Source organism: Psittacula echo, assembly GCF_963264785.1.
Source record: "Psittacula echo genome assembly, chromosome: 2".
In the NCBI taxonomy this organism is placed as follows: Eukaryota; Metazoa; Chordata; class Aves; order Psittaciformes; family Psittacidae; genus Psittacula; species Psittacula echo.
In genome coordinates, this window is record NC_137737.1 from 159,201,513 (window position 1) to 159,218,799 (window position 17,287).

A 17,287-nucleotide genomic window follows, 5' to 3' on the forward strand; every position below is an offset into this window, starting at 1 on the left:
TTGGGTCTCTTTCTTGCTTTCTCTGTCTCCTTCTATGTGCAACCCAGAGTTAAGCAAGTTCTGAAATCCTGTCTCCATGGCAGCAGGGCCTTTCATAGACAAATAAACCGAGACTGGTGCAGATGCTTGTAGCTAATTTTTCTCCCTTTTCCATATGTTTAATTTATTACCCTTAAATGATGCATTCTGTAGTCGAAAACAAACACAAACCCATAACCTGGCCTTTCAAAGCAATAACAAGCATGTGTTTGAAAGAAGGAACTGAACAAAAAGTTGCTCAAAAGCAAGCAGATGAAAAGGAGAAAGGGAGAGAGAAAGCGTTGTGCATCTGAGCTGTATTAGTGTCTGGTTTTACTACTGAAGTCTGTCACTTCACCCCAGGCAAAGTATTTCTGATGCTTATGAAGAGCCCTGATGTGATTTATTCTGGCACATCAAGAGCCGTCCTCCTTCCAGCACCTGCATCCCTTTAAGTTTGCACTCTTAGCTTTTGCTTATAGCCAGAAAACAAATTGTCTTGTTGAAATATATTGTTTGTGTGTAGCAGGAGCACAGCTACGTACATGCAAAGTATGCGTGTGTCCATGAATGTGATTATACACAAACTGCAACTCAAGGAACATCAGGGATATTGAATGCAGACTAATAGCTTTTCTAGGTAATAAAAAGGTTTTTTTCCTAGTTTGGAATTGCTGGGACAGATGGGTGTGTTAGCCAAGGGAATTTTGGATGAGCAGCATTCACATTTGTAGTCTGTACAGATTAAAACCACCCCAACGCTCTACATGTGTAGAAGCATAATTTTCACTGCTAGTAAAATGTAGTCATCTCTGAGCTAGGATGCGCTGGCTGATAAATGATGCATAATAACCATTTGAAATAGGTTAGGACAAGAAATAAAGAGCACTCTTGCCTATGGAGGCAGCAAGGGAATTTCTGATATTTAGCATCTTGTTGTAGAGTTCGGAATAATGGCACTTCTCAGAGGAAAGAGGCCAAAAAGATGTTTTAAAGAGCATAATCTGAAATAATTAACACAATTCATTTTGTCATAGGATGATTCTCCCCCTTTTCCCCCTTTTGTGTATTGGCATTTCTCTAAGCCCTTGTTCGAGCCATCTTTGCCAAGTTCTCAGCTGCTGTCAGCTGTAGCTCATTGAAGCCACAATGGTTTTCATCAGCAGTGAGGTTTGTTCCCTGTTTTTTTGTTCTCCTCTTGGGTATGCGACTTTGCCTTTCCAGAAAAGAGATTTCAGCAATTAGATTTTCTTTTTTTTTCATATTATTATTTAGAACAGACAGACAAAGTGTTCCTTAGAAACAATTCATTCATCATATTTAGCCCCAGTAAAGAAGACATAATTTTGTCAGTCTTTTTACAACCACGGTTTCCACAGAAACTCAGGCTCTGAGTGGGTCTTCAGTTGATAACACTTATGGTTCCTGGTACTTATTGGACATGAGGAACACGCAGTTTATTTCTTCTCTGACCTGGCAATATAAAACTCTTTGAAACGGGTTTCTAACATATTTATTTGGAGTTGTGAATGTAAGATTCACAGCAAAACTCTTCGAAACAGGTTTCTAGTATGCTTATTTGGAATTGTGAATGTACAATCCACTTTGTGCAGAAAGCCCCCAAAACCTTGCTCATGACTATATGAGTGACTACCTAGAAGGCTAATACAAACCACCCACAGTGTAAGGAACAGACCAGTTAGGAATAACTTTCTTTCAAATAATCAAAAACCAGACTGAAAGTTATTATTCTTTTCCCAATCTAATCACATCTAACTGTGATTTGACCATTAACAGGTCTCCCAAGGCAGAGGAATACAGCACCCCTCATTATGATGCTCTCTGGCTTAGCTACCATGGCATAGCTACCACCTTCAGTTAATGCTGCTTGTACAGCTCCATTTTCAGCAAAAGCTGGGGCTTCTACCCAGGCTTGGTCCTTTGCCAGTCCCTGTAAGCTGATGAGTTCACAGCCTGAGTCTCTGTTTCTGCATAATTATCACGTCTAAGAGAAGCACTTCGCAAAGAACAAGTTGCTATTTTTGGTGGAGTCTTTGCCAACTTTTCCTCTTTCACAGGGCCTCTTGCATCAAGCTCTACTCCTGAAAAAAGTCCTTTCACATGTGGTTCCTTGGTGTGCTTGCAATGGGATGCCATATTGATGGCATCACAGTGAATACAGCGCCCAGGATATACCCAGATGAGGTGTGAAGGAGGGTTAGCAAGAGGAGGAAAAAAGGAGGAAGAAGAAAAAAAGAAAGAAAGAAAAAAGAGACATCTTTTAAAGCCGCTGCCTCTTGGTTTTGGACTCATCAAGCACGAGCTGTACTTGGAAATCTCATGTGGGAGGAAAAACGCTTCCCTTTATGATAACTCCCAAATGCTGTGTGTTCTAGCCAACTTGGCTTCTACCTCCCAGCTGGCTGCAGACCCTCACTATTAATCAATTTGGTGATGATTTGTATTGCTGAGTGACCACCTTACCAGCAGGGTTGTTGTTTAGGTGCTGTGTCTGCATATCGCTTCGATCTACAGTGTCTTCTGCAGCCACCTGCCATGACCTCTACGGCACAAGCATTAGGGGCTTGTCAAGAAGCACTAATCCTAGCTGGCTACTGATCCTGCTAATTCTTAATGGGATTTGCCCGTCTTTAACATTGAGACAGCTTAATTCATCATGTCACATGGAGCAGGGCTATAAAAAGCCACATGGAGGCCTCCATAGATGAACAACCAGATGTTACTAGCTGATATCCAGGCATTTCTATAGGGAAAGGGGAAAGCTGGGCTGGAGTTAGTGAACCAGAAAAGTACCCAATCTCCTCAGTAGATCCTGAGCAGTTTATCATGGCAAGGATAAGAAGGATCAGAAGACTATTAGCAAGATATAGTGTCTTTTGCTAGTGGTGATTGTGCCCAGTCATTCTAGGACACAGTGATTTCACAACCTTTTAATGAGTTTTAGGCCAATAACCAGCAGGTTTTGTTCATGCTCCTTATTCTAAAGTTATGGGAGCTTCTAGCAGGATAATAGCTTCACCCCTTTATGCACCTGAGATAACATCCTGTGCTGGCACCATTACCTCATGATGCTCTGAAAAGATAAATTATACTATGTACATTGTGGCATTCCAGCCACAGACCAACTTGCTCATCCTTTGCGACACTTAGAATGAAGTGTGTCTACTTGAGGACAGCTGTTTTCTCTTAGTTTATTCCTCTTTTGGGCACAAAAAGGAAGCAGGTCTCTGGCAAGACAAGAAGCATCCTGGTTTTTAGTAAGACCTGATGTTCTGATGCTCTGTTCCATTGCTGTTCAGATGGACCTGCTCTACTATAGATTAGGGACCAAAACTTAGGGGACCTCTTTGGGATAGGGGAAGCTCAATTTCCATTTCTTTCTTTGTTTCATTTGGGGTGAGATTTGAACCTGGCTCGTTCATCGTACAGTATGTTAAGAGTGAACATTGCCCTTAGTCTCCTTGCTAGCTTCTTTGAGTTGAATCATGGCTGAACATTCCATCTTCAAGAGACATCTTTATATATTCCTGGCCAGCCTTTGTACCTAAGACTAAATTAAATCTATTTTATGCATCCACATGTACTGTGAGTCCTCACACAACTGCTGAGACCACAGCAGGATATGAGCTGATTACAGCTGACGGCATTTACTTCATTAGCAGAGGTAACAAGGGTTCATGCTTTTGGCTCTGAAGGTCCTGAATTCAGTCTCTGTCAAAGACCCAGACTGGGGCAGGTGATGCTGGAACAGCACTGGGAAGAATGGGGTGTATTACGCTGTTGAGTGGGAGAAGAGCTGCACATATGCTTAAATGACCAATTTTATCTTGTTTCATTCCTGTAGGGCTCCCTGCCTTGGTCGTTGCCATTTCTGTGGGATTTACTAAAGCCAAGGGATATGGCACCGTGAACTAGTGAGTAAAGGAATTCTTCCTTTTCCTCCCTGCATCACCCTCAATCCTTTTTGTTATAATCCAGTCCCTGACTCCCAAGATCCAGGGTAGGAGTTAAATTCTGGTGTAAGATGATGAGAGAGGAAGGAGCCATCCTCCTTCCCCGCCTCTTCAAGCCGTGGCCAAGCTGGATTGTGTATTCCTTTAAACACCAGTTCATAGGGACTAGTTAGATTCAGCCGCTGCATCCACGACAGCACTTCGATCTAACTGCATCGTACTTAGAGATTTATTTAAATATATATATATTTAGAGGAAAATGTGGTATTTTTAAAGTTTCAGATGTTTCAAAGTTAAAAATAGCTTTGGTGTTTATCTATTTAATGCTTTGCTTGATTGGTCCCAGGTTTTCAAAATAGCTCAGCTCTGGTTTAGGCACCAGAACAAGCACGAGGTTTTCAAACCAAGGCTTGGAAAACAATCTGAATAAGCCTGTTTTCTGAATTCCACAGGGTTTGCCTTTGGGAAACTTTTATTTGCATGTAATAGGGGAAGTAATGAGGGGTGGAAGTGCCAGAGGAAGACTGTGCAGAGGTGAAAAATACATTAAGGGAAAGCTGGAATTACTCAGAACTGAGCATAAGTACAACAGAAAAAGTGTTATTTTTTCACTATGTTGTGGAAAAGATAGCTTAGAAATTATATGCATAGTGGCAGCCAATGGATAATATTTTATGTAGCCATGAATCAGGCCTGCATGTACAGCGTTTAAGACAGAAAAGTGACCAGCAACAGATGAGGGTTCGAGAAGTCCACTGAGAAAATGGCATGTGTAATCCCTGCTCTTTCTCCGTTCCAACCACGTTCTGCACACCCACAACCAAATGGTCCAGGGTTTGCATTTTGATTGCAGGGGAGTATTAAACCAGAACAGCGGTATTCTCTGCTTTGCAGTCTGGATTACTGCAGTCTAAATCACTGCATGATACAGAGTGCTCGGGAAGGTGGGCTCGTCAAATGTGTGTCCTGGCATCAGGATGCATTGAATGTACCTGTCCTGACTTGCTTGCCCCAGCTCAGGGTGCCCTCGTGGAGAGGGATCTGGTGCTTGTTGTATGACTCAGAAGAGGAATGCATGGCCTGGTTCTCAGAAGTGCTGCTGAGATCCCAAATTCCCTTTAGCTTTCCTGTGGGTCTGCTGGTTCTGGCATTTCATGCAAGTCCATGAGAACAATTCATAATGAACAAGCATCAGGGGAATGGGAGGAAGGTCCTAAGTATTTCTGCTTCATTTCCTATTTGCAGACTGGTGGGAATTGCTGCAAAAAGCTCTATAGCTCCTTCCCCATTAATATTTCAGGGCCATCCCAGAGTTTTGTGGTCAACATTGACCACACAAAAGAATGTGGGCAGAGAAGGGAGGAACGTGCAGGAAAGCACACCCCATTTCACTGCCCTGGACCACTGAGTGCCAACATCTCCCCAACCCAGAGCAATGCCCTCCCAAGCTGCATCCAAAAGGGTGTCAATGCGTGACAAAACCTGCTGGTCTCCTGCTTTGCTCTCGGATTGACACACAAGTGAGGCGGCCAGCAGGCTGCACTGACTTCCCATCGTTCCCAGGGGATGGTTAACCACTGCAGCTCTCTTCCTTTTGCTGCTAATCCTCTGACTCCTTTCAGCCCTAAAGACTCTGTCGCTCCATGCATCCAAGGGCTGGATGCTGCTGGCCTCCCTGCCCATCAGGCTGGCTGGCTTCCCAAGGGGATGGCAGGGAATCCTGTGCTCTCAGCAGGAGCTGCAGCTCAGTGACACCATTTACTAGCTCTGCTTTCAGGGTGCTCATCACCATACTAGCCTTTGTACCTTGGCAATTCCAGTTTGGTCCTCCTTTGGTTTCCACTCCATGCTGCAGCTCAGTATGGGATAAAGCTGGTGAGTCCCAGCAATTTAATACCTGACAAATATTCATGTGGATTAAGCTATGCAGGGTGCTCTGACAGACAGAAGAACATGCTTCTCCCTGTTTTCCTGCTCAAAAGGCATAAAAGCTATCTTACATTTATGTGTTCTCTTGGCTTTACCTCTCCTTTAGAGCAAAGTCAGCATCACATAGCAGAAATTGCAGAGCTGAGCTCCAAAACTTGAGATTTAACACTGTCTAATGCTGAAGGCATATAAACACAATATAGACCTGGATAGAAGCTCATCTGTTGGTTTCTGGCCATTACAGCAAGGTGTGATGTAGTTGCAAAGCTCAGAGCCAGAATTCAGGAGCTATCTTAGCTTTGTCTCTGGTTAGTACCGGGCATGCATAGGTCATTTCAAATGGCCAGTGTCTGTCTTTCAAAGCATGATGTTTCCATCTTGCAAAAGGAAGGAAAGACATTAGCCACAACACGTCCCTCCCTGTGAACCAGGGGACAAGAGCTGACTTGACAAACCACAAGGGACTTCAAAGTGGTTTTAAAGCTTCCTCCAACCATGCAATTTCTGGTTTTAAGAGCAGTGCATTAGCACTTGTTGGCTTTCTTGTGGAGATGGGCATTAGGCCAAAGGAGGGCTCTGGTATTTAGCTGAGCACAGAAGCTGATACTCAACATCCACATAGGGGGCCTATCAGGATGCTGGGGAGGGACTTTTCATTAGGGACTGTAGTGATGGGACAAGTGGTAATGGATTAAAACTTAAACAGTGGAAGTTTAGATTGGATATAAGGAAGAAATTCTTTACTGTAAGGGTGGTGAGGCACTGGAATGGGTTGCCCAAGGAAGTGGTGACTGCTCCATCCCTGGCAGTGTTCAAGGCCAGGTTGGACAGAGCCTTGGGTGACATGGTCTAGTGTGAGGTGTCCCTGCCCATGGCAGGGGGTTGGGACTGGATGATCTTAAGGTCCTTTCCAACCCAAACCATTCTATGATTCTGTGATTCTATTCTATCAACTTCTTCTCATCCCAGTCACAGTGACAATAACTCTGACAACCATCTATGGCACATGAGAGCATTCTAGGGACAACTGCAACTGTTGAAGGCATTGCAGCAACAATCTTGGTGTTACAGACTCAGGACAAAGCTGGTGTGAAATTAATAACCTGTCTCTATGTCACGATGACTGAAACTATTCATCTAAAGAGTACGCCAAGGTGGCCAACTGCAGCGGAGCAAGTTAAGAGAGGAACCTCCAATACGATTGTCTACCTGAGCACTAAGCAACATCTCACTCCACTTTGTCCCGTCATTTTGTTTGTACATGGGATGAAGCTGTTCTTTAATGAAAAAAACACAACTGGGTAGCTGTATGGAGGCCTGTCTCATCAAGACATGGTTGCAGTCAAAGAATTGGCCATGTCTCCAAGCTGTAACACAGCTAGATCAGAGATAATGTGAGAAGGTTATATAGATAATGTTTAATATTTACCCTTTGGTTGGCCAGATTGGGCCACTGAGTGGTAATGGTGACGTGGAGCTTTTGGAGTAAGTCCAGATGAGGCCACGAGGATGATCAGGGGCTGGAGCACCTCCTGTATGAAAAAGGGCTGAGAACATTGGGGCTGTTCAGCCTGGAGAAGAGAAGCTGCGTGGAGACCTCAGAGCAGCTTCCAGTGTCTGAAGAGGGCCTACAAGGATGCTGGGGATGGACTCTTCATCAGGGACTGTAGTGACAGGACAAGGGGTAACGGGTTCAAAATGAAACAGGGGAAGTTTAGATTGGATCTAAGGAAGAAATTCTTTACTGTGAGGGTGGTGAGGCACTGGCACAGATTGCCCGAAGCAGTCTTGGATGTTTCATCCCTGGCAGTGTTCAAGGTCACGTTGGACAGAGCCTTGGGTGATATGGTCCTAGTGTGAGGTGTCCCTGCCCATGTCAGGGGGTTGGAACTGGATGATCTTAAGGTCCTTTCCAACCCAAACCATTCTGTGATTCTATGATTGTAAGATGAGAAGAGAGAGAAAGATTCAAGTTAAAAGCTGTGTATGTCCTACTGGATTTGGGCTGTGTCTCTTGTTTTCTGAGTTGTGATTTTTCTAGCAGCCATTTGCCCAGAGGTCCTTATTGCCCAGTACGCTTCTTCTGGAATGCTTTGAACTCTCCATCTACAATGAGGGGAGGAGGACAAGAGGGAACTTTCTCCTTTTTCTTACCTTAACACTATTTTGAAAGGAGATTTTGCAGTTGTTTGGAGAGTTGCTGGGGTAGGGTACAGGCTGTACTTCCAGTCTCAAAGAGAGTCTTAGATATAATGGAGGTCTAAAGGATCTGACACTGTTCACCTCCTTGTATTAGGCTGACTGCTTGAATAATAACTCTTTTTAGCCTGTACTCAAAGGACTGACTCTGGACCTCTAAAACCTGACAAGCTGCCTCTTAAAGCTTGAACTGAATAATTGGGTTTATGCTACTGGTAGCTGGGAATTCATATCCTCCCCCACAAGAGAGCCTACAAAAGGTTTTGTGAGAGCAGTGCCAAGACACAGCAAATTTCCAGGGTCTTTGTGTGTCATTGCATCAGGGCTTCTGTCACCCACAGGTACCTCAGCAGCTTCTATATTAACCTCTAAAGTAATAGTGGTGGGACAGCCCTGATTCCCAGTGGTAGTCTCAGTTATACAAACATCTTGTCTGTTGCATTGGAGCTGCTTAGTTTTGTACATGATGGAGGTGAGATCTGTTGCTGGCAGAGCTGTATGATGTAGTCAAGAAAGTCTCAGTGGAAGTCTTGGAGCACTGTGCTGGTGTCCTCAGCGTAAGAAGGACATGGAGCTGTTGGAGCAAGTCCAGAGGAGGCCATGAGGATGATCAGGGGCTGGAGCATCCCCCTTATGGAGACAGGCTGGGAACATTGGTGCTGTTCAGCCTGCAGAAGAGAAGCTGTGTGAAGACCTCAGAGCAGCTCCCAGTATCTGAAGGGAGCTACAAGGATGCTGGGGAGGGACTCTTCATCAGGGACTGTAGTGACAGGACAAGGGGTGATGGGTTCAAACTGAAACAGGGGAAGTTCAGGTTAGATATAAGGAAGAAGTTCTTTACTGTGAGGGTGGTGAGGCACTGGAATGGGTTTGCCAGAGAAGTGGTGAATGCTCCATTACTGTATTCAAGGCCAGGTTGGACAGAGCCTTGGGTGACATGGTCTAGTGTGAAGTGTCCCTGCTCATGGCAGTGGATTGGAGTTGAATGATCTTAAGGTTCCCTGGCTCAGAATCACCAGTCATGACCTCAATCACATACCAAGCAACAGGTCCAGGGTGTAAACAGGGGAAGTTCAGGCTGAATATAAGGAAGAAGTTCTTTACTGTGAGGGTGGTGAGGCCCTGGAAAAGGTTGCCCAGAGAAGTGGTGAATGCTCCATTCCTGGCAGTGTTCAAGGTCAGGTTGGACAGAGCCTTGGCTGACATGGTCTAGTGTGAGGTGTCCCTGCCCATGGGAGGGGGCTGGGACTGGATGATCTTAAGGTCTTTTCCAACCCAAACCATTCTGTGATTCTATGAAGTCAGCTCTTTGCAGAACCGAGAAAAAAACCCATCCATCTTTCATATTTGCTGTGGCAGATTCACAAAAGCATCAGATGTTTTGCAAAGAGCTCTATTGTGTTGAATACAAGCTGCTGTCAATAGGGAAAGCACTGCTTAGAAATAGTAGTCTGGAGCTGCTGAACATTATTAAACCATTCACTATCTCCCTTTAAGAGATCTGTGCTGAGATCCATTGGCAAGTACTGGGGAACCTCTTAGTGAAATGCAAATATTTGTGTGCCTTGTAGGCACAGATGCTAAAAGCATCTCCACCAGATTATTGCTGGAGTTTGCTGTCGGTTCCCCCTCTCTTCTATCACTTGACCCTTTCCCTTCCATTGCTGTCAGCCACAACCTCTGACAGCCTTGAAAATGCTTCAATTAAGCACTGGTGCAGAGAGGTCAGGCAGTCAAAAGGGATAAGGACCAGTGCCTGGTGATGTGTGAATTCGCCTTCAGAAAGCCTGATGCTCAAAGGGGAAGGAAGGGGCTGCAGTGATCTGACATCAGAGAGAGTCCTCATTGCACCAAGTCCTCATCACTAATTGGAGCGCGGGACAGTCAGCTCCTTTCTTCATCTCTCAGTTGGAATAGACCCTGGGAAAAATGGTCTCAAAATCAGGATGGAGCCTTGGAGAAAAAGGGCTGGGAAATGGCTGGGATTTGGGAGGCTTCCTGCTTCCCTCTGCCCTCTCCTTGCAGTTCTTGCTGCCCTCCAAAGCTTCATTCTTATTCCCTCCATCCCCATCTGATTACTCCTTTTATTACAGCTGCTCAGGTGGTTTATGATGGAGCAACACGCTATCAGGAAGGAATCAGAATTGATTAAATTAACACATTACAGGTTTAATATAGGAATAAACAAGATACAGGTCTCAGAATAAGAACCAGAATGTCCTGCTTTTCATTTTCAATTTTACATACTCCTTTTTTCCCCAAAATATTCTGTGTTTTGGGGCAACAAATAATGTTTTTTGCAAGTCAGAAGAGCTACAAAACAAAATCAAAGTGTTTCCAGGAAGGCTTTGTTTCCTGGGAGACTCTGAAAGGCAGCCTTGGTTTTGCTGCTGATGCAGAATGAACCCATACTGCTGAGAGCACAGGCATGTAACTAAGTTACTGCAGAGTTGGCTGGGTTAGGAGCTTGGAGAAAGTCCTCACTCCATTGTGGTTGCCTGCTCTTCTCCTGTGGTAAGTGCACTGCTGAAATCGGATTACTTCATCACACATTTTCTCCAGGGTACTGCAATGTCAAAGCATGGAAACTTTCCATGAGGTTGCAGACAAGCTGTATATTTGCATCCTCTATTGCCATGAATACCTACTTTGTGTGTCCACGCTCTGAACTGCTGGATTCCCCACTAAATGGATAGTTCAGCTCCTGTGCTGCTGCAACTGTTCATGGCTGTTGTAGTTACAGACTTGTTGATGTGGAAGGGATCTCTGGAGGCCATCGCGTCCTACCACCCTGCTGGGTCATCAGGGTTGGCTGCCCAGGACAAGGACCTGTAGTGACAGGACAAGAGGGGCATGGCTTTAAAATGAAAGAAGGGAGATTTAGATTAGAGATTAAGAACTTCTTCCCTGTGAGGGTGCTGAGGCACTGGCACAAGGTACCCAGAGAAGCTGTGGCTGCCCCATCCCTGGCAGTGTTCAAGGCCAGGTTGGACACAGGGGCTTGGAGCAAGCTGCTCCAGTGGAAGGTGTGTCTCCCCATGGCAGGGGGTTGGAACTGGGTGAGCTTTAAGGTGCCTTCCAACACAAACCATTCTATGATTTTATGATTCTATGATCTCCCTGGGTTAAATGCACTTCTTACTTGGATAGTGAAGATCTGGCCAAGGCAGTCAGTGGAGCTCAGGATCTGATTAAACTGATTGAATCAGGTCATCATGGACTCTTTTGGTTGGATCTTTCTTGACTAGAATTGTCATCAAGAGTGATTCTGTGGCAGGCACTAATAGGGCTGACATCAGCACTTCAGACAGAAGAGCCCTCTCAGTTTGTGTAGGCACCGGGCAGTTTAGGAGCCTAAATTGCACACATGGTCAGTGGAGAAAGGAGAAGCCCTCAGCTTACATGATGTGAGGGAGAAGGAACAAGCTTGTTGACAGCAAGCTCAAAGAGGGAATCCAGGAAAAGAAACATACGGTACTCTTGGACTTGAGCCTGCAGCAGGCATAGTGATTAGCAAATGAGGAAGGGACAATTTCCACTGTTACTACTCTTTTGGCTGAGTGTGTAGGACAAAGAGCATCATCTTTCCAGCAAACTGATGCAGCTGTTTCCAGGACCTGGTCTGCAAGACAGCGCTGTCATTAATGTTGCATGCATCCCTTTGTTGATAATACGATGCCATTCTGCAGGCAGACCCCCAGGCAAAGCAGCCTTTCTGAAAGGTTAGGAGAGAAAGGAAACATCACCTCCTTGTTTTAAGGTTTGAGACCTTTTTGCCATGGGGTATCACCTCCCAAGATGAACACTGTAGGCAAAGAACAGAAGCAAACCTGTGCCTGTCAATGATGTTGGCCACTGGGTAACTTGCTTTTCTCTCTTTACTTTCCAGCTGCTGGCTGTCGTTAGAAGGAGGTCTTCTCTACGCCTTCGTGGGACCAGCGGCTGCTGTTGTTTTGGTATTTAAGCTTGGGTGAAAGCTTTTCCTTTATAACACTTCCCTTGTTCTTTCAACCCCAGAATGTCCCTCTATTTCTACTTGTGTTTTGAATGGCTTTCTCCTTCAGGAATAGAGCAAAGTGTAGAGCCAGTAATCTGGAATGGGTTTGATATGTAATATAATAAGCTTCAGCTCTCAGCCTTCTGCCTCTGATCTCTCTGGAGTCCCCTTGACATCTGATTAATGCTTTTTAAACCTTGGTTTTGCCCTATCTGCATGGACGTGCAGGATGATGGTGGAAAAATCTGACATTAGCTCCTTCAGCGTCTGCTGTTACTGACTGCTTTCAGACCAGACTGTGCCTCCACAGCCAGCATTTATTCCTGTCTGTCTCACAGCTGCATGTGAGCAGCATCCTTTTTTACAGGTGAAATGTAGGTCTTCAGTGCTGAGAACCTTAAAAATGTCATGTTTGCTTCTAATTCAAGGAGATGGTATGGTTAAAGTGAACATTCCTAAACTCCATCCCACCTGTTCATGAGCGGTGGGAGTCTGTTCTACTGCCCCTTCACCCTTGGCTCCAACACAGCACCAAAGCCAGCCTTGGCCAGTCACTGCTTGAGTTGAAGGTGTCACTCGAGATGACATAACTTGCATCAAGCTTCCCTGTTGTTGAAGCCTCGCTGGCCAGGAGAATCCTTGACTTTCAGGGTTCAAAGAACTTGAGAACTGCTGGTCCTCTAGGAAATCACTCCTGCAGCAATTTCAGATGAGTTTAATGCCGCCTTTGAGTGCCCACATGTAAGTGACAGTCTTCAGTTTCTCTCCAAGCATGTTTTAGCCAGTGAAAGAGCTGTATGTCCTCTAAGGCTCAAGTGCCCTGGAAGGTTCCACAGGGATTGTAGTGATAGGAAAAGGGCCAATGAGTTCAAACTGAAACAGGGGAAGTTCAGGTTGGAGATAAGGAAGAAATTCTTTACTGTGAGGGTGGTGAGGCACTGGCACAGGGTGCCCAGAGAAGTGGTGAATGCCCCATCCCTGGCAGTGTTTAAGGCCAGGTTGGACAGAGCCTTGGGTGCCATGGTTTAGTGTGAGGTGTCCCTGCCCATGGCAGGGGGTTGGAACTGGATGATCTTAAGGTCCTTTCCAACCCAAACCATTCTATGATTCTATGAATGGAGTTGCTGACACTTGCGATTTCTTCTTTGGATCAGGCTTTTGTTTCATGTAGGGCCTGTGGGGTTAACTGCCCACGGCAGGTTTACAGCATAATATATACACAGAAGCTTTTGTTACCTCCATCCCCACTGCTGTTATTGCACTTCAAGCCACCTTGTCGCCATCATTTCATCATGATGACAAGGAGACAAGCCAGCAGTTACCTCTCCTCTATAATAAAGAAAAGCTTATATCAGTTAGGGTCTTTAGCTCAGAGCTGCAACACACTGTTGGGCTTTCAGATAGCAGGTAGCAAAGAGTCGTGATAAGCAGATGTTCATGCCAGCCAGTCATTAGATCTCTGTAGGCACGTGATAGTTGGATTTCCCTCAGTAATGCAGCTGATGGGAGTCAGGGTCTTCTTTATAGAGAGGATAATTGACAGCAGCATTAAGTGGCTTAGTGCTTTCAGATGAGCTAGTTCTTCGCCCCAACAACATAACAGCTCTGGCTCAGCTGCTTGAACACTCAATAGACAGCAGTGATTAGGAGAGAAGGCTCTTCGGTAGCCCCAGACAAGAGGAAGTCAATACGCTGCCTCAAGCCATCTTGCGTTTGTTGTGCCAAAAACAAGGGAAGTAATCCTTTGGCTTTCATAGCATATTTAGTGTGAGAAAAGACACATGAGCCTGCTTCCATTTGGCATCTCAGTTTTCACTTCCATCAAAGCTAGAAATGGAGATGTTGTTACAGAGAGGTCACCACCTGCAAATGATGGTTCATACAGCTGATCTTAGGAAGTGGTGAATCATCTCTGGGGGTGTTTTGCTCTTTAGTACCTAGAGATAAGCCCACAAACCTAGCTTAGACTACCTGAGTCATTGCTGGCTGAAGTGAGAAGCGAATGCTGCCCAAGTTGGAGAAGAATAAGCACTGGAAGCCTTTTTATAAACAGGATCCTGAAAACAGATAAGCTCAATAAGTCGCCCAAATTCACACTGTGACTTTTAGCAGAGCAACAAGTTGAACACACAGTTCTCAAGAGTGCTCTGTCCACAAGATGGGACAGCTCCCTGTTCTCCAGGTCCTTTATCCTCATTTCAGGTTGACCATGGCAGCAATGGAGGGACAATCTGCCTGGTTTAACATAAGGACTGTCAGGCTCTTGCAGGGCTCTATAAGGGACATGCAAGACATGTTTGCTCCAGAAACAATATAGCAGCTGCTGTGCAGGGGTGCACAGATCAAGGTGGGACTTGACTCTGTGCCTGAGCTTCTTCTCACCCAAACCTCCTATGAATATGATATATAGATGAACAAATGGCTTTGCACACAGCTGACTTGGCTACAGCTAGGCCTGTTACCTCTGCCTTAGCCCTGCTTGGCCAAACTAGACTTGTGCCCACTCCTCCCAAGCCATTCAAGCATCTCTCTACTGCAGTTCTCCTACCAATATGATTTTTCTGTTACCTGTAGTAACTTTCTTCCTCCAACCCTCACTTACTAATCTCCACGTTGGAAAAAAAAAGCTTTTTGCTTGGAGAATATCTTTACCAAAAATAATACTCTTAAGATGTCTGCAGCTTCAGCAATATTTGCAGCTTGCAGTCAGTTCACTAACACAGAACGGCGGCAAAGGTTTGAGCTTTAGTCTTTGAAGAAAGTCCTAACAACTTTAAATACAGAGATGTTGCAAGCAATTTTACTCATCTAGCTCCTGTGGAGCAGCCTGGTGATAATTCTGTGCAGGCTGAAGGCAATGGGTTACTGTAGGCATGATGAAGTCAAGACAGAGAGTCATCAGTCATCGGGTGCTGCTTATCTCAAGGGCTGAATCTCAGACTTATGTCTTTGCTACCAGATAGCATCTCTGAGCCAAGGAAGCAGAGATACACCTCATGTCATTAAGAGTAGCTGTGTATAGAAGCATGTCCATGCTTATACCCCTGACTTTGTAAAGAAAAGGAGCCGGGATCAGATGAGGATGTTGATCATGATGATCAATGGACTTGATGAAATAGCTTTTATTTATCATAACAAGTGCAGAGCTGCACTTTGTCATCTCTCCTGCAATACATGAAGGAGGATACACACTGTGTTGTGGCCAGCTCCAGGAGTGATCCATCTTGCCGTGCTTCCACCCAATCTTTCCTACTGCCTTGGTGCACCTCTCTTGCACTCACCAGCCTCCAGTACAGTGAAGAAGGACAAGTGACTTGAAAGTGCTTGTTCTCTCTCCAAGCACATTAGCAGGGTTTGATGTCGTGCTGATCGTTGGCTGAGTAAATACATCTGATGCGCCAGTGTTGTTCCTCTAAAACAATACCATGGTGAGCTCTAGAAAGGGAAGTCGTCCACTGCCGCACCAGTTGATGGAAGAGAAAAGAACTGCTATTTGTGAGATCTGCCATTTATTCCCAGCTGCAGACTCCACACCAGTGAGCTGGGTCATGTCCTTCTGAAACCAGCAATCCAGACTCAGAGAGATTGATCATTCTTGAGGAGCTGTTGGAGCAAGTCCAGAGGAGGCCATGAGGATGCTCAGGGGCTGGAGCACCTCCTGTATGGAGACAGGCTGAGAAAGTTGGGGCTGTTCAGCCTGGAGAAGAGAAGCTGCGTGGAGACCTCAGAGCAGCTTCCAGTGTCTGAAGGGGGCTACAAGGATGCTGGGGATGGACTCTTCATCAGGGACTGCAGTGACAGGACAAGGGATGACGGGTTCAAACTGAAACAGGGGAAGTTCAGGTTGGAGATAAGGAAGAAGTTCTTTACTGTGAGCGTGCTGAGGCACTGGCATAGGATGCCCAGAGAAGCTGTGGCTGCCTCATCCCTGACAGTGTTCAAGGCCAGGTTGGACAGAGTCTTGGGTGCCATGGTCTAGTGTGAGGTGTCCCTGCCCATGGCAGGGGGTTGGAACTGGATGATCTTAAGGTCCTTTCCAACCCAAACCATTCTATGATTATTTAGGCAATTAGATGGAGGCTTTATGTGAGCAGACATCTCCCTTCCTTTGTGCTAGGTGTTGTACTAGGTGTCTCCTAGGACCACTCTCAAGGATCTATTAAACTCACCAGGGCTCTCAGCTAACATGTAATGCCGCACGTCTCTGAATCTGGCCTTAAACATTTCCTTGCAAGCCCCACATGCAGAAGAACATCTCACACATCGTTCTACCAACACCAGATGTTTCACTGACAGCAGAACCAGGAGAGTGTCACTCTTTTCCACCATCAGCACTGCACCTCCATGAAGAGGGTGGTGCTCATTTGTCACCAGTGAGTTCGCATACAGGGGTTGCTGAGGTTTGAATGAGGTTTGTATAACAGATGCAGCTGGCAGCAGTGAATACTGTCAGAGCAAGGGGTTTAGGATCACTTTGTAAGACCTCAGCTCTGTACAGCCTGTATTTCACCATGAATATTTATAGCTGTTTGATACAGACATCCAATGTTCTCGCCCTAACAAAGCAGACCAAAGGACCACATGCAGTTGTCCTGCCCACTGATTTATTTTGGCAATGACTAGATGGTTGATTTATGTGCTGTGCAGTGTTTCCCAAAGCATTCAGTTGTAGCAACTGATGGTTCTACTTGCTCTAGTGCTCCTCCACCTCTTATTTTGAGAGCAGTGGTGTTTGTTTCTCGAGCAAGAGGTATGACAAGCACTGCCCCATTCTCTTCATGCTGCTGCTTTTGTAGCACAGACTGCAGAAGGCACATTTGAAAGTAGCTAGTGTCAACCCACTGCTCTCCCCTGTATTGATCGCTTTCTGTTTGTATTACCCAGCAAAACTGTTCTTGTGCCTGGAATTTGCCTTGTTGGACCTGAATTGGGCTTCAAATAGCCCTGCAGCAACCTCTGCACTTCACAGCCTTGCTCTGCTTCATGGAAACCTCCTCAATCTGCTGCCAGCTGCATTCTGCTCTCCTGAGCTCGCTGATGCATGGCCAGGGGAGGTGGGACAAGGTGGCGAGGGGACAGAAGGGGAGGTGGCCTCTGGAAGAGTGTCCTTAGGGAGAAATGGGAAGGACTTGTGTTGCCAAATGTTGGGCTTTTCCTTCTGTGCTCGCAA

At 45.6% G+C, this 17,287-nt stretch overlaps 1 protein-coding gene across 1 annotated transcript in view; it reads left to right on the top strand.

The window, feature by feature from the left end:
* The window catches only part of ADGRB1 (adhesion G protein-coupled receptor B1), a gene marked incomplete at both ends in the record, with an annotated part of 205,421 nt that overhangs the window by 150,614 nt on the left and 37,520 nt on the right, over nucleotides 1–17,287 (top strand). The window contains 2 exons of the mRNA XM_080610861.1: nucleotides 3,884–3,953; nucleotides 12,010–12,076. Coding sequence (XP_080466987.1) covers nucleotides 3,884–3,953; nucleotides 12,010–12,076 — 137 coding nt within the window. The remainder of the gene's footprint in view (nucleotides 1–3,883; nucleotides 3,954–12,009; nucleotides 12,077–17,287) is intronic.